This window comes from Hippoglossus hippoglossus, chromosome 20 (genome assembly GCF_009819705.1).
Source record: "Hippoglossus hippoglossus isolate fHipHip1 chromosome 20, fHipHip1.pri, whole genome shotgun sequence".
Lineage (NCBI taxonomy): Eukaryota > Metazoa > Chordata > Actinopteri > Pleuronectiformes > Pleuronectidae > Hippoglossus > Hippoglossus hippoglossus.
The window spans coordinates 20140328-20162827 of NC_047170.1; the positions used below are offsets into that span (position 1 = coordinate 20140328).

The 22500-nt window shown below is 46.4% G+C and overlaps 1 protein-coding gene across 5 annotated transcripts in view; it reads left to right on the top strand.

The window, feature by feature from the left end:
- Window positions 1–19581, top strand: part of rreb1a (ras responsive element binding protein 1a) — a 49546-nt gene extending 29965 nt beyond the window's left edge. For 2 of the 5 annotated variants that reach the window (XM_034572049.1, XM_034572046.1), the window contains 18 exons: window positions 2393–2503; window positions 2598–2844; window positions 3165–3234; window positions 4145–4234; window positions 4370–4533; window positions 8763–8904; window positions 9041–9192; window positions 12415–12604; window positions 12686–12973; window positions 13163–13620; window positions 13695–15443; window positions 15550–15734; window positions 15818–15994; window positions 16107–16268; window positions 16438–16593; window positions 17048–17172; window positions 17301–18024; window positions 18198–19581. In XM_034572049.1, the coding sequence (XP_034427940.1) occupies window positions 2398–2503; window positions 2598–2844; window positions 3165–3234; window positions 4145–4234; window positions 4370–4533; window positions 8763–8904; window positions 9041–9192; window positions 12415–12604; window positions 12686–12973; window positions 13163–13620; window positions 13695–15443; window positions 15550–15734; window positions 15818–15994; window positions 16107–16268; window positions 16438–16593; window positions 17048–17172; window positions 17301–18024; window positions 18198–18844 (5832 nt within the window). In that variant the 5' untranslated portion in view covers window positions 2393–2397 and the 3' untranslated portion in view covers window positions 18845–19581. The remainder of the gene's footprint in view (window positions 1–2392; window positions 2504–2597; window positions 2845–3164; window positions 3235–4144; window positions 4235–4369; window positions 4534–8762; window positions 8905–9040; window positions 9193–12414; window positions 12605–12685; window positions 12974–13162; window positions 13621–13694; window positions 15444–15549; window positions 15735–15817; window positions 15995–16106; window positions 16269–16437; window positions 16594–17047; window positions 17173–17300; window positions 18025–18197) is intronic. The other 3 variants (XM_034572051.1, XM_034572047.1, XM_034572048.1) reach the window with 2 other exon arrangements.
- Window positions 19582–22500: the final 2919 nt, after the last annotated feature.

Consider the following 22500-nt stretch of genomic DNA (forward strand, 5'->3'; position numbering starts at 1 on the left):
GTCAAAGAGCTTTGAGACGCATGACAGTGTTTTAATGACACGGAGCTGAAACTATTAGTCCTTCAATCAGTACAAACTTTTTTTATTATCAATTAATCATGATGCAAACTTGCTGCTGTTTGTATCGATGTCACGTCAGATGAATGTTCAGGTGTTAATAGAGCCAATCTTCACCATAAAGAAACGACTGGATTGATCCACAAGGTGAAATAAAGTCCTGTGAAACGAGAGGAGGGCAGGCAGAGGATCTTCTTATCCTCCATCCTTTCTCCCTCTAACAAACCTAATCTCTCCTTCTCTCCATCCCTCCGCTCTCCTCCTCCGCTCTCCTCCTCCTCTCTCCTCCTCCTCTCTCCTCTTGCAGCCATCTGTTGCCGTTCGTTTCTGCAGGCTGTAAAAAGTGCTGCCTGAGCGCTCTGTCAGCCAATCACAACACTGTGTGTGTGTGTGCGCGCGTGTGTGTGTGCGTGTGTGCGAGCTGACAACCAACGATGCTAGTATAAAAACAATCCAGGGATAAGTTGTGTGTTTGTGTGCACGAGTGCGTGCATGTGCGTTGATGCACCTGCCACGACCATGTTACAGTTTGTCATATAAGAGCAGTGATAGGTCAGTGGAAACACAACACACACACACACACACACACACACACACACACACACACACACACACACACACACACACACGCAGACACACACTCGGCCAGTTGTCACCAGTCACTCGCAGAGCTCCACTCATCTTCTCTTCATCCCTTCTTCCTGTTCTCTTTCCTATTTTACTTCTACTACATTTTAAAATATAAACTTCAATCATATTTAAAGATAATTAAAAGTTCAAAATCTGATTTAAAATCTGTAAACAAATTAATTTAGATTATATAAAATATTTACACTGAAAATCTTAAAAATAAAAAAAGTAAAATGACACAAAATTATTTAAAATACAATTTTAAACAATTATAAATTTCAATAAAGATAAATCTAGAAAGAATCAAGACTTGCAAATTAATAACAAAATTTGGGGAATAAAAAAATGTAAATCAACAAAAAATTTTTAGAAAGTAATTGAAAATGTAAAGTTTGAATCATTATTAAACAGAATCAAATGAGTGTAAATCAGCCAAATGTAGCTCATAACTTCACAGGTTTCAAAAGTGAGATGATAAAGTTTAGATTAAAAAAGTAAATAAATGTCTCTATGGTTCTGCCAGAGTTGAATAATTCTGTTTATTACAGTTAATTTGTTTGTTGGTGATATTTCAGTTTTTTCTTTTTATATTTTCACTTCTTGACTCTGTTTCAGGCAGTTTTAGTTTTTTTACAAACTTTATTCCTCCGGTTGGTTTGTTTTCACTGAACTTTTATCATTTTAAGTTTCTTGTCTCCGTTCACTGCTTCTCTCTCCTCCTTCTCTTCTGGTTTTCCTTTGAACAAGGAATTTCCAACACCCCCCCCCCCACACACACACACACACACACACACACACACACACACACACACACACACACACACACATAGCTTCGCTCTGAGCTGGAGGAGGAAGTGGTCGGTTCTGGAGAGCGTCTTCCTGTGGGGGCTGCCAAACAGGAAACAGCAATTAGCTTCTCTTCTTCTGCTCTGAGAAAATCCCTCTTTTCTTCTCTGTCCTCCATCTTTCTCCTCCATCTTTCTCCTCCATCTTTCTTCTCCATCCTTCTCCTCCATTTGTCCCTCTCTCTCGGCCGTGCTGGAGTTAGTTGAGGATTGTAGACGGGACTTCGTCCCCTCTGGTCCAGTCGGCGCTGAGCCAAATCTGCTCTTATAGCTCAAAGGTCACGGCTGCCGTCCTCTGCTGCCTCGCTCCTGATCTTCATCTGTCAGAATGAATCGATGATGAGGAGCAGCTCTCAGTGAGGAAGTTGTGTAAACATTTAAGATGCAGACGTGATGTAAATTCAAAGTTTTACCGGACGATAAGAGGATTTGTTCTGTGAACAAACAACATCCGCTCACTTTTTAACTTTTAAAAGTTGGTTTGATTTACAATCTGTTTTTCCAGTTTCTTCTCTTAAAGAAGAATCCTCATCAGTCATTAACAGAACTTCTGTTTATTGTTAAAGTCAATCAATGTACTTTAAAATGTAGAATTCAAAATCTACCAGAACGATAACATTTCTGCCAACTTACTTCGATGCAGAATGGGAAATGAACTTCTGCCGTCATGGTAGAATCTGTCTAACCTCCCTCAGCTGGTAAAAACATCCACACAGTAGTTGTTCATCTCCAGCTGACACTGAGTGACAGGCTGATACATGTTACCAGATTTCTAATGAAGTTTGTGTGACATGTTTAATGAATGAACGGTCCTCTCTGCTGTACACATGTTAAATCTGTGAGGATTTTTCATATTTCAGCAGTGATGGAAAACTCCACAGAGGAGCTGCAAGAAGTGGGAGGAGTCAAAACTGAGATAAATGAAGAGGAGGCGGAGCAAACAGAGGAGAAAACACACAATAACCTCAAAGGTTCGTACAAAACACATTTCAACCCAAGAACCAAAAACAAATATACAAGTTAAAAGACATTATCAAATGTCTCAATATATTAAATCTCCTACAGGAGCGATCAATGGAATGAAGGAGGCGACAGAGAGCGGAGGAGAGAAGCTACAGAACGGAGACCGAGGAGGAGGAGCAGCAGGAGGAGGAGCAGGAGAAGCCATGGCAACGGAAGGAGGCGACCTGTCCTCCATCAACGCCATGATGTCAGCAGTGATGATGGCGGCAGAGAGCATCAACGGAGGAGGAGAAGGAGAAGGAGAGAGTGGAGTCACCTCCGCCAACTCATCGGCCGGCCCGTCGCCAAGGTGACCACCAACTATTTAATAATGAGATGTTTTATAAGCATTCTATTATATATTTTTATATTTTATACAAACCTGCTCAATTTCATAGTTTTTTTTAATTTCCATGTCAAATGTACGCACTTTGCATAATTATTATTATTGTTGTTATTGTTGTTATTATTATTATTATCATCATGTAATACCCATGAACATTAAAAACAAAGCTACAGTCAGAAATAAGTGAGATAAACGATCTGATAACTTCTTCCTCTCGTTCCTTGTGATTTTAATTTACATGTCTTCAGTAAAAGTTTTATTAACGTCTTCCTCTCCGCTTTAAGCCCCTCCCCCAGCAAGTCGCTCACATCAGCCATGAGGGCCCCACCCGGCCGCAACGCAAGACGCACCCAGGTACACGAAACAAACACACCCACACAGAAAACCTTTAATACTGTGTTGACACATCTTTATCTGTTAGTGTCCCCAGACACCAGCTGTCAGTCAAACCCTGGGGGCGGGACTGTCGACTGTACACTCCTCCTCACGTCTTCATCTCTGGTTCTACTCTTCTTTCACTTTCCCTTTCTCTTCCTCTCTCCCCTCATCTCCCTGCTTCCTCCCCTTGTTTTCCTCCTCTCCCATCTCCCATCATGCACTGTGGCATTCCTGGCTTTGTCATCATTTCCTGCAACTGAAACAGGAAAAGGAAAAGTGTTTCAGCAGAGTGTGTGTGTGTGTGTGTGTGTGTGTGTGTGTGTGTGTGTGTGTGTGTGTGTGTGTGTGTGTGTGTGTGTGTGTGTGTGGACACTTGTATATTTGTGAGGACGTTTTGACCGGTCCTCACTTTTCAAAGGCTTGTTTGAGGGTAAAGACTCGGTTTTATGGTTAGAGTAATGTTAAGGTTAGAGTAAGGTTAGGGTTAGAGTAATGTTAAGGTTAGAGTAAGGTTAGGGTTAGAGTAATGTTAAGGTTAGAGTAATGTTAAGGTTAGGGTTAGGGTTAAGGTTAGGGAATGTATAATGTCAATGAGTGTCCTCACTAAGCTAGAGGTAGAAGGATGTGTGTGTGGTGATGAGGGAACATGTCACCTGATGCAACAGTGCGTCTCACTGATGTTTGTGTATAAACATTGTGATTCGATACCTCAACAAAAAACTTACACTTTTAAAAGTTCATGACACCAAATAGCAGTTTCTATTGGGAAGATGTTGTTTCTGTTTGTTGTAAATACTACAAATGAATCTGCTGGGACTTTTTCCAAAGTCACAGACGGAGACAAACTCTTTGTGTTTTACGTGAACGTGTATGTGTTTGTTTTCAGGACACCAAAGACACCAGCTCAGCTTTTATCTGTCCTCTCTGTGACAAGGACTGTCAATCACAACACTCGCTCACCATGCACATCAGACAGGTAAACACCTGCCTCCTGACGTGTTCCTGACGTGTTCCTGACGTGTTCCTGACGTGTTCTGGAGCTTCTGTATCTGACAACACAAACGTCTGAGTCCATGTGAGAAAATAAATAAATGTTTCTCTTTCTCCGCAGCACAACACTGACGCCGGAGCAAGCGACCACTCGTGCAGCATCTGTGGGAAATGTCTGAGCTCGGCCTCGTCGCTGGACAGACACATGTTGGTCCACAGCGGAGAGAGGCCGTACAAATGTGTCGTCTGTGGACAGACCTTCACCACTAACGGGAACATGCACAGGTACACAACAACACACACAATGTACACAGAACGCACAACAACACACACACTGATGCACTCCAACACACAACAACACACAGTTGTACGTGTAAACATCAACTTCACAGTTTCAATGTTTCAAACTAAACTTTATTCATCTTTAAAAACACAAGATATTTAAAATTTATTTTTTATCTCAAAACAGAAAAAGTTAAACACAGTAAATAATCAGTGTGTACCTAGTACACACAAACACACACATGAACACACACTAAAACCTCAGGCACAGGAAGTTGGCATTTACCCGTCTCGTGTGTGTGTGTGTGTGTGTGTGTGTGTGTGTGTGTGTGTGTGTGTGTGTGTGTGTGTGTGTGTGTGTGTGTGTGTGTGTGTGTGTGTGTGTGTGTGTGTGTGTGTGTGTGTGCGGTGGGATTACTCAGGAAGTGGGAAGACAACTTTTAACCATCCACACACACACACACGCCCAGTCATTTATCAGTGAAGTCCAGCCTCCACCATCGCATCCAACGGTCTCTTCAGCAAATTGTGTGTGTGTGTGTGTGTGTGTGTGTGTGGGTGTGTGGGTGTGTGTGTGTGTGTGTGTGTGTGTGTGTGTGTGTGTGTGTGTGACCTCTTATAATCACTTGTTATCCAGTTACCTGCAGTTTAAAGGAACGATTTCTTCCCTCACATCATGTAATGATGATGTTGTTCTTCCTGTTCTAATGAAACCAGCCCTGTTGACATGTGTGATGTGAGATGAGCGTGTTCATGTTGTTCTGATGAAGGAGGTGGAGAGGCTGATGGAATGAGGAGGTGTCGGCAGGAGGAGCGACTGTAGGACAGAGAGTAACGTGTCTGTTCTGTGGCAGCGAGTTGAGAAAAATTAAGTCATGAGGAAAGAGAGAAGCTCCGTCCACACGCCTGGAAACACACGTCACAGGAAGTGTTAGCGACGCTTTGTGTTCACCGCTGGTCGTCGAGTCACGTGACTGATGAGAACCAATCAGGAAGAGAACGTCTCAGTTTCTGTTCAGACTAAAACACAAACCCAGAGTTTTCAAACTGAAACGAGACCAGTTCACACAAGTCTCAGATTCAGAGTCTGGAAACTCCAGCAGGCGTAACCATAGCAACAGTGTGGATGTCGCCGGATGTCAGCTGTTTGTTGCTGAGCAGGTCAAAGACAGATGTTTACAGTTGTTCCTCTGGAATTGTTTGGAATCCCCTTCAGTTTGCAGAGGAGACCACAACAGTTTCTGGATGTTTTCAGTTTCTTTTGACTAATAAACAGAGAAAGAGCTCTGAACGGTTTGAGGAGGTTTTGGTGTCGTGATGAAGCCGAGGATTTTCTCCAGCCTCGTCTCCTCAGCGCTGACGGGATCTTTTCTGTGACTTGTTAGTCGGCTGAAGCTGCTCAGCTCTCGAGCCGCTGCAGCTGTACCTCAGAAAGTCGGAGGTCTGGTTTGGCGAGTCTCTGCGGCAGCGTCTCTCTCTCTCTCTGAAACACGAACTCACACTGAGGCCTCCTGCCGGCTGCCGACGACCTGGATGAGGATTTCCATCAACACACCCTGGAAACTGTTACGTCATTTTCTCAGAATCCTGCAACGACGAATAAAACAGGAGGAAAAAAAGAAAAGAGGATGAGGACGGACGGAGCTTCTGCTCATTTACAATGCAAACTGCAGGAGAGCGAGGACGTAAAGCAGGAGCGTCCAACTCCAGCTCCACTTCTCCCTGTGAGGCCTGTTTTCACATGTGCTGCAAGAAAATAAAGAGGAGGACTGTTCGGATGGAGAGAGGAAAAGAGGAGCAGAGGGAGGGAGGGAGGGAGGGAGGAGGAATCCATTTTGCAGCAGAGCATCCTTTGAAATGTGAAACGCGAGATTTTCCAACTCAACCATCTTCAAACAGGCAGAGAGAGAGAGAGAGGGAGAGAGGGAGGGGGGGGGGGGGGGGGGCTGGGAGGAGGAAAAAGACGGAAAGAAGATGAGGGTGAGACGTGAGCGAGGGATGGAAAGAAGGAAGGAAAAGATTCAGCCATGAATTCTCATCCTTGTTTGGCAAAATCTGAAATGTGTTGTTTCCAATAAAGGAGACAGATTTAGAAACTGGAGAATAAAAAAGTTCCGATTCAGAGAAGGAGGGAGGAGAAGAGGAGAAGCTGGAAATAAAAAGAGAGAAACAGATTCTGAGCATCGATGAAACATGAAACCACTGTTCTCTGGTCTGAAGCCGTGTGGGCGTCGCACGTGTTCACTGAGCTGAAGGAAAAGTTACAGATCAGAGAAAAGGAGAAAAGGAGGATTTTTATTAAAGAAAACTCAGCGTCAGAGCTTCTATGATAATGAGTCAAGTTACTGCAAAGAGTCAGTGGCTCAAACTAAATAAATCAGCTTCATAATCATAGTGTTATTTATAAATCATCTCAAATAAGAAACAGCTGCTGAAACAGCTAAAACATTAGTGTTGTTCCCGTGTTCTTTAAATCGAAATATTAATAAGTTCATCCTGATACAAATGTTTTACATTTTGAACTTTTAGAAAAAAAATTTAACATTTCCTTCAAAACAAGACAAATTGAGACAGTTATTTAATTTATTTAAATCTAATTTAATAATTAAGAGTCTCAGTGTCTTTGCAGTAGTTCAGCTGAAAGTTTCTTTGCTATAAATTTGCTCTCTGTTAGCTCACATTTGTCTCTGGTTAGCCCTGGTTAGCTCTGGTTAGCCCTGCTTAGTCCTGGTTAGCTCTGGTTAGTCCTGGTTAGTCCTGCTTAGTCCTGGTTAGCCCTGGTTAGCTCTGGTTAGCCCTGCTTAGTCCTGGTTAGCCCTGGTTAGCTCTGGTTAGTCCTGGTTAGCCCTGGTTAGCTCTGGTTAGCCCTGCTTAGTCCTGGTTAGCCCTGGTTAGCTCTGGTTAGTCCTGGTTAGCCCTGCTTAGCCCTGGTTAGCTCTGGTTAGTCCTGGTTAGCCCTGCTTAGCCCTGGTTAGCTCTGGTTAGTCCATGTTAGTCCTGGTTAATCCTGGTTAGTCCATGTTAGTCCTGGTTAGCTCTGGTTAGTCCATGTTAGTCCTGGTTAGTCCATGTTAGTCCTGGTTAGCTCTGGTTAGTCCTGGTTAGCTCTGGTTAGTCCTGGTTAGCTCTGGTTAGTCCTGGTTAGCCCTGGTTAGCTCTGGTTAGTACTGGTTAGTACTGGTTAGTCCTCACAGTTTCCTCTCGGCTCACGTTCGGCTCAGGATGTGTCCTACTTAGTTTTTGGTTTGTTTAAGTTGTCATAGCAACAGACAACTGAGCTGCTAATTAAAATAACCAGAACATTATAAACATTTAAAGCAGCAGAGGAACTTTAACATACTTCACTGTTACACTGTAAATACAGAGTCACTCACACACACACACACACACACACACACTCACACACTCACACACTCTCACACACTCACACACACACACACATATCCATCAGGATTGTGTGACTGCAGACGCTGCACGTGTCCTGCCCTCCGATTGGTTGGTTGCTGGGGTCACAGTACACTTTAGGCAGAGGAGACTTTGCTCTCTTATTGGCTGAGTTCCGTTACCCACCTGATTGGTTAATAAACAACTTCCTGTCAGCTGGTGTCAGATCTGCTGACTGTGTCAGGACCTCTTAAGGGCGTCCAGCTCGCTGCCTGTTGGCTTCTATTAATAGAGCTGACACCTCTCCTCCTGTTTCTGCTGGTTAACCCACTTTCTTTACCTCCTGTCTCCCCCTCTCCTCCTCTCTCCTTATCTCCTCCCCTCAACTCTCCCCCTTCTATTCTTTCCTCCCTTCCTCTCTTCATTTCATCTCCTTGTCTCCTTTTCTCTCTTCTTTCCTCCCCTTGTTTCCTCTCCTTTTTAAACCTCTGTAAACTGACACTTTGCTGCCACCACATGCGAGTTGGATGACCTTTACACACACACGCACATAGACATGCACACACACATGCACACACGTGCCCTCACACACACACACACACACACACACACACACACACACACAAATAATAAAACACGTGTGAAGAGCCTACAAACTCTTAGTTCTAGTATCAAATATAAATACACAAATAAACAAGCACAGGTTTGACACGTTTACAACACACACACACACACAGATGAACACTGCACTGTTTTAAGTTTAACATTTGTTGACTTTTAAAATCTGTTTAATGAAAGTTCGTAGTTAGCTTCATCTCTTTCTTTCTTTCTTTATCTCTCTATCTCAGACACATGAAGATCCACGACAAGGACCCGGCCACCGGTATGCTCCCCATCTGCCCCCCCACCATCGCCAAACGACGCCGTCCGTCCGTCAAGAGGAGGCAGGGATCGGAGGAGGAGAACGGAGAGGAGCCCCCCAGCAAGAAGGTAGAGACGCACAGGAAATTATTAAATTCAACTCATTCCATCAGGCTCAAGAAAACGTGAAGTTAGACGTCAGTGAAACAATCCCGACGATTGTCTGCGGTGTGAATAACGTCCCGTCTGCTCGCTGTGTGTTCAGGTGGTGGAGGATGTTGCTGCGGCGGAGGAGTCGGCGGCGGCGGTTCGCGGATCAGAGGAGGAGCTGCTGCCCTGTCCGATCTGCTTCAAGACCTGCAGCTCCAGACTGGAGCTGGACGCACACATGGACACACACCCAGACACTGCACTGAGGTACACACACACACACACACACACACACACACACACACACACACACACACACACACACACACACACACACACACACACACACACAGAGTCCCACAATCCCCTGCTTCCCTCCATAAATCCCTGCAATGAGTTTTTGATTTTACGAACACTTTTACTAACTTATACTTATGTAAAATTATCACTGCCGCTGCTTCAGGATCAGACGCACGTGAGGTCCGGGCGCCTTGTACCGTGCCAGAGACGCACGCCGTCTACAAACCAATCAGAGTCAAGTATAGGTAGACTCCGCCCACGTAGGTGATGACGACAGGACGTACGTATGTCAGACAAAATTCTTTAGTCTGTAAATTACAATGTGAAACCAGAACTAACAGATCAGATGAAACATGGAACAAACACATGAAGCTTGATTCAGAAAATGTCCTGAAACGTACTTTGTTTTCTTTATCATCAGATTCAAACTGTTTCCGTCTTTAACATCATAATAACTCAAACGTCAAACATGAGGAAAGTAAATATGGACCCGAGTCTGAGACTGGAAACTAAAAGAAAAAGTTTAACTTGAACCAAACTGAACCAAGTGAATGATTCTCAGAGTGAAACAAGTTCAACAAGTTAATGATGAAAACTGCAACTGATTCATCAACTTTAATCAACTTTATCTTTAAATTCATAAACAATACATATTAGAAACAAATCGAAACTGTCGAAGGGATTAAAACATGTAAAATAACCACTGACCGATTCAGAGATGAACGGATGGATGGATAACCGGGGGGGGGGCTAATAAGTCACCAGTGGGCCAGAGAGAGAGAGGCGGCTTAATAAGTCACAGAGAGGAGGAGGAGGAGGAGGAGGAGGTGCAAGGACGCGCTCAGCCGGGCCCCGTCGCCATGACGACACCCTCCTACCCCTAAAAAAGATACCATCTGTCACCATGGCAACAAAACTCCTAACCCCCCCCCCACCTCAAACAAACACAAAAACACACACACACACACACACACACACACACTGAGTTCATCCTGTTGCTTTTTCATTCATTGTTTCTAAGCTGGAAAGGGAGGAAAGAAAGAGAAGAAAGGAAAAAAAGAAGAGAAGAAAAAAGAGATAAAGAGAAGCAGAAAGGAAACGAAAGAAAGAAAGAAAGCAAATGAATGAAATCAGTAAGGGAGGATGGAGGGATGGAGGGATGGAGGGATGGAGGAGTGCAGCAGGCGGCGCTGAGCTCGTTATGGAGGCAACGGGAATATTTAGCTGCAAATCCTCTTTAATCAGTCGCTAAGAGGATCGGAGGTGTAGAGAGAGAGAGGGAGGGGATGGAGGGATGGAGCGATGGAGCGATGGAGGGAGGGAAGGTGCCAAGTTTGTGGAGCCACTCAAGTTCATTTGATTGAGAATGTGTTGAGGGAAAAGATGATCTGATGTTTTATGAATTATCGACTGGTTCTCCCGGTGCACAGGTGATATCTGAGTTCTTTGTTCACCTGTTTCCAGTCCGACTCGAGTCGAGTGTTTCTCCAACAAACAAACATCTCACCTCCATTAGCATCAGTCTGTGAACGTAGATGAATTACAAAGCTTCAGATTCAGGTCACATGAAGAATCTCTTCATACTAATTAAACATCATCAAACTCTTTTTGGTCGGGCAGAGAAAAAGACACCTGAAGAGCCTTCGACCTATTAATCAAACCTAATTGATTAATTCATAGATTCACCAATCATCACTAATAGTTGCAGGACTAATTGAGCCATTTTAACGATGTGGTGATTTCTCAGAGAAACGTTTCCTTCGGTCAAAAAAGAATTGAAATATTGATGAATACGTTGAAGGTAACTGATCCACATTGACAAAGAAACACACGAGCTTCAGAACAAAGGGATGAGAGGAGGAGGGATGGAGGGATGGAGGGATGGAGGAGGAGAGTTTAACAAGTGCTGGTCCACATATGGTCCACAGTGTGTGATGTCCCCTCTCCCACCTCCCACCAAGAACCCTCTGACAACTTGTCTGAGGGGATTACACACAGCTTAAACACACACACACACACACACACAGACACACACACACACACACACAGACACACACACACACACACACACACACACACACACACACACACACACACACACACACGTGGATGTGATAAGAGTGTGTGACTGTGGCAGACATTGAGCAGCTGTCCTCTCAGTGCTTAACAAGAGCAGGTTATCACACACACACACACGTACTTCTATACATGTGAGGACACGAGTTGTGTCCGTTTTAATTTGAAACAAACGATTTTCAACGATCGTTTCAAAAGACGTATTTTTATGTCTTTCATCACTTTTTTCTCTGAACCGGATTCGAACATCAAACCTGATCCATAAACACAGAGAAATGTCTCCACCTTGTGGCCACAGAAGCAGGTTTGTTTCTTTAGACTGATGAAGTGGAAGAGACAAGAAAAGGATTCAAGAGAAATGGAGAGAGAGAAAGAGAGAGAGAAAGAGAGAGAGAAAGAGAGAGAGAGAGAAAGAAAGAGAGAAAGAGAGAAAGAGAGAGAGAAAGAAAGAGAAAAAAAAGAGCAAAGCCGCATTCACAAAAATGTTTTATTAAATAATCTCAAATATTTTCTCCATTAAACATTTAGTCTATAAATTAAGAAAGTTGTGAAAAACATCTGGACACATTCACTTTACAATGATGGAAGAAGAGAAATGATTCTAATGAATTATGAAGCGATGACTTTTGCATTGATCAACTTAGTGATTAATCAGCCAATCGCTGCATTGATCCTATTTTAGTGTTAAATTAAGACTCATCCCCGTGAGGAGCCTCAGCAGCAGCTCATTTTATATCTGTCACTAAAAACCTTCAGTTCAGAACAGATAATGAAACATTTATCAGAAGAAATCAACTTCATGAGCAGAAAATACAAAGAAAAGCTCAGAGTCGTTCTGTTGTTTGGTAGAAAAAGTTTAACTTCTGTATCTGCAGAACCTTAAACAGGTTTCATTGTAGTAAACAAATCAACTTATTTATATGTGTATATTGTTATTATTAATATATTAACTTCAGTCGTATTACAGCTGATGCAGATCCATACCATCTATATACACTATATTTTCTGTATAATTCTTTATCTATAGTCGTCGTTGACAGATCTGATTTCTTTTCTGGTTCCTGACGTCCAGAGTTTGACAGAATAAATAAACTCTCTTCCTTCTGTTCGCAGGTGTGACTTCTGCTGCCTTTCTTTCCGAACTCACCGCGGTTTGTTGCGTCACAACGCGGCGGTTCATAAGCTCCTCCCCCAGGACCCCAGCGGCCGCCCCTTCATCCAGAACAACCCCTCCATCCCCACCGGGTTCAACGACCTGGCCTTCATCGACTTCTCCTGCAAGAAGTTTGCTCACATCGCTCAGGTAACCACGTCTCCACTCAGACACGTCTGCCGGGCTTTTTAGGATCCGTGTTTTTAATCCTCCTGTTCTGTCGTCGTCCAGGTTTGGTGTGAGACGAACCTCCGTCGCTGTATCAGTAAGTTCCACCGATTCGTCTGTGACAGCTGCGACAAGGCGTTCCCCCTTCGCTCTGCCCTCGACCTCCATAAAACCATCTCCCACCACGACAGACCCTCCCCCACCGACTCGGAGGAAAAGGTGGAGAAAGTCAAAGAGGGCGGAGCTGCAGGAAATGGCGTTGAGACCGAGGGTCAGGATGGACAGAAAGTAACTTCACACTCGAAGCAGGCCAGCTTCCTGGATGTGCTCGGTCTTCAGCACATTTCTACGGTGAGCTTCAGAAATACAAGGTGTTTTTGTCACCACAGAACTTGTCAGGTACTCGTCTGACTTCAAAGAGACAGATCTCATGAAAACAGGAGCCGACCAAACCTCAAAAACATGATCATTACATTGATCAGGAGAAATTCAACCCTGGAAAAGTTCTCTAATAAATTTCGGCCTTGTTTTATTTTTCAGGTGAAGTCTGGACCCACAGACGATGAGATCCATCAGGCCCATCTGGACAGCATCAAGGTGATCCACGTGGAGCCGCCGTGCTCCAGCCTCCCGCAGGAGCCGGCCTCGTCCTTCCTGTCTGGAGGTCTGGGGCTGACTCTCGGTGTCAGTGGTCTGACGGCGCTCAGCATTCCGCTGCTGGAGGCGTCCACCCTGCAGGGCCTCTCCCAGAAAGACGCCCTCAGCCTGCTGTCCAAGCAGCCCTTCCAGACGGGCTTCCTCCTGCAGACTGATGGGGGCGCTGCAGCGGCCAGCGCTGCTTCGTCAGGTGCCAAACCCAGCGAGGCGGGGGCAGTCGGGGTCAGAGAGCTGGCCGACATCCAGCAGATCCTCAAAGTGGCGACTGCAGCTCCCAATCAGATGGGACTGACCCTCCCGCCTCTCGCCAAAGCTCCTGGATTCACTGGAGGTCAAGGTGGGTGTCGGCTCGCAACGGTTAATGTTCGTCAGTCAATCAATCAATCAGATACTGAGAACTCAGTAAGACGCTCAGTGACTCTGTTTCTTCGCCCTCAGGTCAAGTCCAGGCTCAGAAAGCGATGCCCCCATTGAAGCCCAAACCTCCCATCACCCCTCGCTCCAGCCTCACAGCAACAACTCCTCCCCCCCTCCAGAGTTCCCAGCAGGCATCACTGGGCTGCATCAGCCCGAGCCTTCCACCTCCCAACCCCACCCTCTTCAAAACGCCTTCCTCATCCTCCTCATCCACTGGGAGCGGAGGGCAGATGGATGCAGAGTGCATGGGCGACGCCCACACTCCGTTGTCTGATTCACCGCCAGCTGCAAGCACAGCTGTACACGAGGAGGCGGGGCTTAGCAGTGGGAAGCCAGGAACCAAAGTGGGGAGCAACGGCAACGCCGGGTCAGCTAAAGGCTCGTTCCCCTGTCGCTTCTGCGACCAGGTCTTTGCCTTCTCGGGCGTCCTGCAGGCTCACATGCGCTTTCACCTCGGCATCCTTCCTCACCAGTGCAACATCTGCGACTACGTGGCTCCAGACAAAGCTACGCTGATCCGACACTTGCGGACACACAGCGGTGAACGGCCGTATGTCTGTCGGGTCTGTCATTATCCTTTCACTGTCAAAGCCAACTGCGAGCGCCACCTCAGGAAGAAACACGCCAAGTCCTCGAGGAAGGACATTGAGAAGAACATAAAGTACGTCACCTCTGCCACGACGGGAAACATTGCAGCAATCACCACCTCCACCCAAGACACGGAGACGGGCTGCACCGGAGCTGAGACAACGTGCCGGTTCTGTGGCGAGGACCTGAAGACCTACCGGGCGCTACAGATCCACCTGCGCACACATAACGGCTGCCAGAAGAAGCCGTTTGAGTGCCGGCGCTGCGGCGCAGCCTTCCTGGCCAAACGTAACTGCATCCATCACCTGCTGAAGCAGCACCCTGAGGTGCAGGAGAGGGAGATAGAGGAACATATCGCCTCGCTTCAGCCGGCCGCTGTGCCTGTCGCTACTGTCGCCACAGCTCGAGCTGCTCCGGGGAATCAGATTCTGCTGAACGGGATCAGTCCGCCTCCGATCCAGATGCTCCAAGCTGTGAAGGTGGAGGAAGTAGCGCACGTGGTTTATCCTACAGAACTGGACCAGCCGCTCGACTTCTCTGCTAAAGGTCGTGGGGCAGGGAGCCAGGTGGAGTCACCTGGGGTCAAACTGGAGAGCGTCTCCCCGACCTTCGACTGCTCCGCCGTCGACCAGCCCATCGACCTGTCCATCCCCAGCAAGAGGCAGCGCAGAGAGGCAGCACCCGCAGAGAAGAGGGAGATCAAGACGGAGCAGAGCGGCAGCAGCATCGAGCAGCAGCAGCAGCAGCAGCTCGCTCTGCCTCTGTCCAAGGATGAGAAGGTGGGCGGCGCCCTCCACCCTCACCCCCAGCTCGGCTGTTACCAGCTCCCCCCTGGATCAACCCCTCCCCCAACCCCCCTCCCCAATCTCAACAACTCTGCTCGAGCGCAGCGTCTCAAACCACTTCTGCCCAAACCGGCCTCCTCCACCTCCTCGTCACCTTCCACCACCCTGAAAGAGCTCCCCCCCCTGGCCTCCATCGCTCAGATCATTCACTCCGTCTCTGGAGCTCCAGACCTGCTGAAGAGAGAAGCTGCCACACTGGACTGTAAACCGCAGAGCGTTGTCGTTCCCTCTCAGGCCGATTCAGCTGCAGACGCCCCAGGACCCTCCGCCGGTCTGGAAACGCAGAGTGACGACACGTCTGAGGGGTCATCCAGGTCTGTGAACTTCAACCTCATCACTAAAATCACGTCAACGCTGACATGAGGTTCATTTTCTTTGTTTGGGAAATGATGTTTTATGATTTGGTTTTCTCTTCTGCAGAAAACGCTCCCGGAAGAAACTGGCGGCCCTGGCACTGAGAGAGAAGACTGCTGCGAGCGGCGGTGGCATCGACCTGGAGTCCAGCGGCGAGTTTGCCAGCGTGGAGAAGATGCTCGCCACCACCGACACTAACAAGTTCAGCACCTATCTCCAGACCGGCACCGCAGACCTGGGCGGGAAGAGAGGTAGGAGGGGCGACGGACGAGACGCTGTCAGGAAGTGACATGAAAGTTACAGGCAGATGATAAACTGAGGTTTGATTGAACAGATGTTGACGGAGCAGGAGAAGGGGAGGAGAAGGACGGAGGAGGGAAGGAGGAGGTGAAGGTGTCCAAAGGGAAGAAAAACGCTTACTCCAACTCTGTCCAGAAGATGACCTGCCCCTTCTGCCCCCGAGTGTTCCCCTGGGCCAGCTCGCTGCAGAGACACATGCTGACACACACCGGTAACACACTCACACACACACACACACTCACAAGCACACACACACACACACACACACACTGGTCGTCCAGATGTTTTCTCCTCATGCAGATCCTTCATCTTTCCTTCTTCAGGTCAGAAACCTTTCCCGTGTCCGAAGTGCGACGCCTTCTTCTCCACCAAATCCAACTGTGAGCGCCACCTGCTGAGGAAGCACGGCGTGACACACAGGACGCTGCGACGCAACGGCTCCCTCGGAAAGAAGGACGGCGATGAAGGCTCGCACGACAGCGGAGGTCAGAAAATGGCAGGATTTCTTTGTAATGTTGAGTTTAAAAACTCAAACCCACTTGTCCATTCTTCTTGTGACATATTTTAAGGTCCTCGAACCCCAGATTGTGAACCAATGATGAATGTACTGGTCGTGTTGGTTGTGTTGATTGTGTTGATTGTGTTGTCCCTCAGAGAGTCAGTCAGAGACGGAGCAGGTCGCAGCAGAAGCACACGACCTCAGCGCTGTCAACACCCCCGGAGGTCTATCCCCCACATCAGAGAGCCCCAACCCACTAGAACAAGAGCTGGACTTCACACAAACAAGCCCCTCCCCCACATCAAGTCAAGGTTAGTCAATGAAATGTTTATTTTGTTTACTTTCTTTTACCATTTGAATCATGTCATGATACTTTCAGCCCATTGGTCGTTCAGTTTGGTTTGAATTGATAGAATCAGGAACTGGAGCCCAAACGTTTTGGTGAGTTTAAGCACATTTAGTGTTCAGCTGCTGCTCATGAAGAATTATTCTGGGTTTGAAATGTGCCGTCGAGGTGGTTGCCTGGTAACCATGTGGTGAACGGCAGCGTCGTCATTGGACGTCTCGAGGATTTTATATCGGATTTTATTTCTATTTCTCTCACCTTCTCCTTTCATGTTGTTCCCAGCATGAAAGGTTTTAAATAATAAGTGGAACTTTGATGTCGACTCATCATTCACTTCTTATTTAGTTGCATTGAATTGTATAGTTAGTATCTTATTATTGCTCAGTTTGCTGCTGTGCTGACGGTTTGTTGTGCTGCAGGTTTCAGTTCAACTGAAAACGAAGAAGAGGACGAGGATTCAGAGATGTCAGAGCAGCCGGACCAGCAGGGGGCGCCAGAGACCAGAGCAGCTCAGAGAAAACAGCCTCGACTGAGCAGCACCAAGGTAACGACTCCAGAAAGTTTTTCGGAGAACCTAGATTTGAAGTTGAAAAATAAATGAAAGTTTGTTACTATTTTAATAATATAATTCTATTAAATGTTGCTATTGTTGATCCCTGATGTCTGTTACAGGCGGAGAGCACAGACGACGACGACTGCCACAGCAACAAAAGTCTGGACCTGAACTTCGGTAAAAAGCTCATCGACTTTAAGCTCTCCACGTCTTCAGGCTCCGCCCAGGAAGAACAGAGCTCCCAGCCCACCTCCTCCTCATCTTCCTCCGCGCCATCGTCCAGCTCCGCTCCGCAGGGAGCATCCGAGGGTCCAGAGGCGGAGGAGAAAGAGAAAAAAGCTGCAGCCTCCTCCTCCTCCTCCTCTGGTCCTGTGGTGAAGCAGCAGCCGGAGTACAAACACGTATGTCGAGTTTGCAAAAAGAGTTTCCGTTACGCCACCACCCTCGCCCGCCACGAGAGGGCGCACCTCTCAGAGGAGACACCAACGCCGGCACCGGTGGAAGAGACGGCCATGACAGATGAGGCGACGGAGAGCAACGCCACCAAACCGGCTGAAGAGGAGAAAGAGGAGAAAGATGAAGAGGAGGAGATGAAGGAGATGGAATTGGAGGATGGAGCAGGAGTTGAGAGCGAGGCGGGGGAGAGCGGGGAGTCGGAGGAGGAGGAGGAGGAGGAGAAGGAGAAGGAGGAGAGGAGCGATGAAGAAACGTCAGAACCAAAGAGTCTGGAGGGAGGAGAGACAAGCGGAGGACGAGTGGACAAGAGGAAGAAGATCTGTAACGTCTGCGGAAAAAGGTTCTGGTCCCTACAAGACCTGACGAGACACATGAGGTCCCACACAGGTAACACACACTTTTCACTTATTACAATATAACTTGTTCAATGTGTTTTAACTTTTTCTTCACAGATTATTCAGTTACAACTTTTTCAGGTTAAATGAAAATGTGTTTCTGATTTTCTTTTTGTCTGTAATTTAATGATGATTTAATGATCTCAGTAAATTCTCCGTCTGCAGGCGAGCGGCCGTACCAGTGTCAAACCTGCGAGAGGACGTTCACGCTGAAGCACAGTCTGGTTCGTCACCAGAGGATCCACCTGAAGCCCCGTGGAGCCGACGGATCCTCGGCTGCAAACGACGACGCCAGCGAGGACGGAGACTCCTGCACCCCGACTCCGACATCCACCTGCCCGCCCTCGGAGAACGAGAGCGAGTGTGGGAGCAGCGCCGCTAAGGAGCTGGAGGAGGACGACGTGAAAGACGAGGAGGAGGCTGGTGACGGAGCAGAATCTGAGGAAAGTCCGGGTGCGGATTCAGAGCCGACCACCGCGGTTTCCTCTGAGGACCCGGACGCGGAGAACAAACCCGAACTTTGTGTCGACTCTGCGACGCAACAACCCGACACCAGCACATCTCCCAGTCAACAAGCTACTGACACAAAGACAAGTACGAGCGACAAGTCCTCGGACAGCGACCAGAAATCCACCCGGGACTCAAACTCCTCCAAAGACCCCGCTCCCTCCTCCTCCAGCTCTCCACCAGGGGGAGCCATAACAGTCACGCCTGCAGAGGGCGCCATCCAGGGGCTGTTGGAGATCCACACAAAGCCGTCGCTGGAGCAAAGCCTTCCCAACGGAGAGCCTCCTCTTGTCGGGGTCGACTGAGAAGAAACCTCCGGAGCTGCCTGAGCGTCGCCACAGTGCCATACGATGGAAACACGCTACATTTACCGTCGCTGATGATGATGATGATGATGCAAAAACCAGCCCAGAAAAAACTATTTTTGACAGAAAGACGAAAACCTCGTTTTCTTGAAGTGCCTTACTACTAGTCCTACTTCTATGATGTTCTTTGCTATATCTTTATCTGCATTATTACGGAGGATGGATCTAATTTTTATAGCTTTTTATGATGACAATGATTTGCATTACTATTTTTTGTGCGGGGAATCTATATTTCAGCAATAAAAAGAATAAAGTTACGATTTATTATTGTTCTAGATTCTGTTTGAGAATTAATGATCAACGTAGGAGACGCAGAGCGACAGACGGAGACGGACTGTCGGTGTCTCGTCTGTATTTAAATCACATCAGAGACTGAACAATCTCATTTTCACAGATGAACCTGTGGATTTGTCGGAACTTGACTCTTTTCTTTGGTCCGTCAGCAGCTTTTCAGAATTCAAACTTCTGTTCACATATTTCTGGATAAAATCCAACATGGAGGGGACGCCGTTTCCCTCCGTGTGGCTAACGACGTCTTTTGTAACTGGAAATCGCAGAACGGCTGCTGCCTCGTCGCCGTCGTTCCTCCGCACCAGTTCCCCGTCTCTCGGCAGATAACACAAAACATTTATGAACTTGACAAAGTCAAATTCTGTGTGAAAGAAAATTGTGTTGATCATTTTGCTCTGTGTTTTTTTTTGTAATCCATCACACTATTGATCCCTCTGCGTCTCCCTCTGGTTTGTGTTAATATTTTCTCTTTCCTAATCATTCTCAGTTGATTCCATGTTGAACGTGTGCACGTGATGTGTGTGTGATTAGCAGTGATCTTCAGCGTAGGGACGGGAATTCTTGTGTTTTGTGGATATTTTTTATAACTGAACAAATCAAAAGTTTTGTTGTGTATGTGTGCGACTCCCACCTGTGTCTCATCGTCGCCCCCTAGTGTTCACGTAGGGTATATTACAGGGCCTCAGATGTGGTTCAGTTTACCTCAATCTCTGCTTTTAACTGCGACCACGAACAGAGCGGACGAGCATCGCAGCCTTCGAATCCTGTGTCTTCCTCAACAGGCTAGCACGGCTAATTCTGTGCTAGCCTGGTTTCCACTGTGGGCCAGAACTAGCCATGGCTTCAAACACGGCTGATTTTGGTTAACGTCTGAGTTGCTACTGAATTAGTATCAACTGCAGCGTCAAATCAAAATTATAAAGGGCTAAGTCATCGCTAGCACGGTTTATGCATTTAACCTTAACATTTGCTAGATATTCACAACTCCTGATAAAAGGGCTAACAGTAGCTTCCAGGTCAAACTAATGCTAACCAGGGCTAATTTGTAGGATCATGCTAACCAACCTGCTGAGGCCTTAACTGGTTTAATTTCTAAAGCACGTTAGCTAGCACTCATTAGCTCTTATTGTTAGCCTGAGCTTTGTTCAGCTGCTAGACAAGACAACAGTTAACTCGTTTTGTATGCTAAGCTGTCGCTAGCACTAATCGTTAGCCTGTTAGCTTGTTTTGGGTCCTTTGAAATCTACTCAAAGCACATGCGCTTCAGCTAACTGACCAGCGAGGACTTGCTAATCAGGCTAATGCTGCATCAATAGAAGCTAATAGCAGACCTAGCTAACCTTCCAGTATTATCAGTTTCTGTAGTTGGTCCAGGACAACGTTAGCATGTTTGCTTGTATTTCAGTCTTCAGAGACGAGAACAGCTGATCTAAAGAAAACATGAACTAAACACTTAATTAATTTAGCACCAGAGACAATCAGTCGTATTTTTCCAATTGAAAACGGATTTAAAATAATGAATTAAACCTTTAGTTGGTTCTCGTGTGATTTCCAAGAGGAGGTAGATGACGGGTGGACGTTAAGTGGACGTGAGTATTATTAAATGTTCCTGGACGATATTTCCTCAAACAAGTCAAAGTTGTGAACCTCCAACCCGACACAGCTACAACCAGCCGAGTGGTCACTGATCCTGACGTCGTGTGTTTGTGTCGCGTGGAGATGAACATTGCTAATTTCTCTATTCGCACGTTTTCGTCTGTTTCTTTTTATATCAAGTATCGACCTCATAAGCAAAACATACGAACCTCAGCGGCTCATAATGAAACCGTCAGGCAGCGACCGACAGGCGGTCCAAAAGAAAACTAGTGAACAACCAGACGGTGCCTGGACGCTGCTGTAAACTGGCACTAACAACTTCCAAACTACTACTTCTACTAGTTCTACTACTTCTACTAGTTCTACTTCTACTACAGTGGAATATTGTGACACAATCAAGAGAGAGAGTTTCCTTCAGTCTGAACTCAACGTCCGCGCCCCCCCCCCCCCTGTTCGCTGGTTGATTTTGACAAAGGAGGCATCACATTCTGATGTTTTACCTTTGAATGATAAATCGACTCCGGATCAAATATCAGTTTCGTCAAAAGATCCTTCGTCGTGTTTTTCTTCGTCTCTTCCAAAGTTTCCCTCAAATTCCAGTGTTAGGGTTAGGGTTACCTAACCCTAACCCTAACACTTGGTCAGTGGCCGATGTTCGTTCAAGTCGGTGCAACTCACGTTAGAAAAAGTTACAGTGGAACTGGAAATGATCAGAATGGTTTTCTTGCTGCGGAATCTGTGTTTCATGTTTGGAGTCGACTGGATCCAAGAGTTTCACGGGAGCAAGAAACTTGAGGCATATTTTTATACTATCGTCTAAAACCTGAGAACTTAAAATGGGAATAAGGGGGCCATGCTATGCTAAGCTAAGTTAGCTTCCTCCCTTCTGCTCCGTCAGAACAGTTTGCTGTTGGTTAATGGAGCAAATTAAACGTTAAATTCTTCCAGCAGGTAGAATTCTCTCACAGTTCAGTTGCACCTGATGAAGAAACATTTCCTGACTGATAACTTTTGCCGTTTAGCGCCGCGGCCGTGAAGCTCCTGTTCTCCTTCAGTCGACGATGGAAACATTAACGTGTAATCACGAGAACTTCAAACCAAACTGGAGCTAAAGTTGTTGGAACGACTTGTTCGCTGAGTCTTAACTTTAAATGAGTTTTGATCTTTATCTTGGCTGAAGAAACTTTCCCTCTGAATTATTTTATGTTTGTCCACCTCCTCGGGAATATGTGCGATTGTCTGTGTGTATGTATGTGTGTGTGTGTGTGTGTGCGTGCACGGCCATATGAATACTGGAGTTCCATTCGAATGCACGTGGACTGTTTTTAAATGTATTTATTTGGAGCCCAGGTGTGTGTGTGTGTGTGTGTGTGAGTGTGAGTTAGTTTCCACAGTGAGAAGAAGCCATGTATTGAAAGTATCACATTTATGCTGCAGAAGTGATGGTTTGTGTTGTGGCTCCTCCGACTTGCCGTAGAGTCGGGGTGCGACTCGGACGTAGCAATAAGAAATCCTGAATCCAAAAAGCTTTACGTAGATCTCTGAGTCGAGAGACTCCGTCGGTTCTGTTTATTTTTAGTTTGGATGATTTTTGTTGTGCTTATTTGTATTTTTTCTCTCTGACATATAAATGCATATAAAACTGTGAAAATCCATCGTGTTCAGTTAAAGGGTGAGTTTAGGCTACTTTTCTTTTTTGCATGTTAATC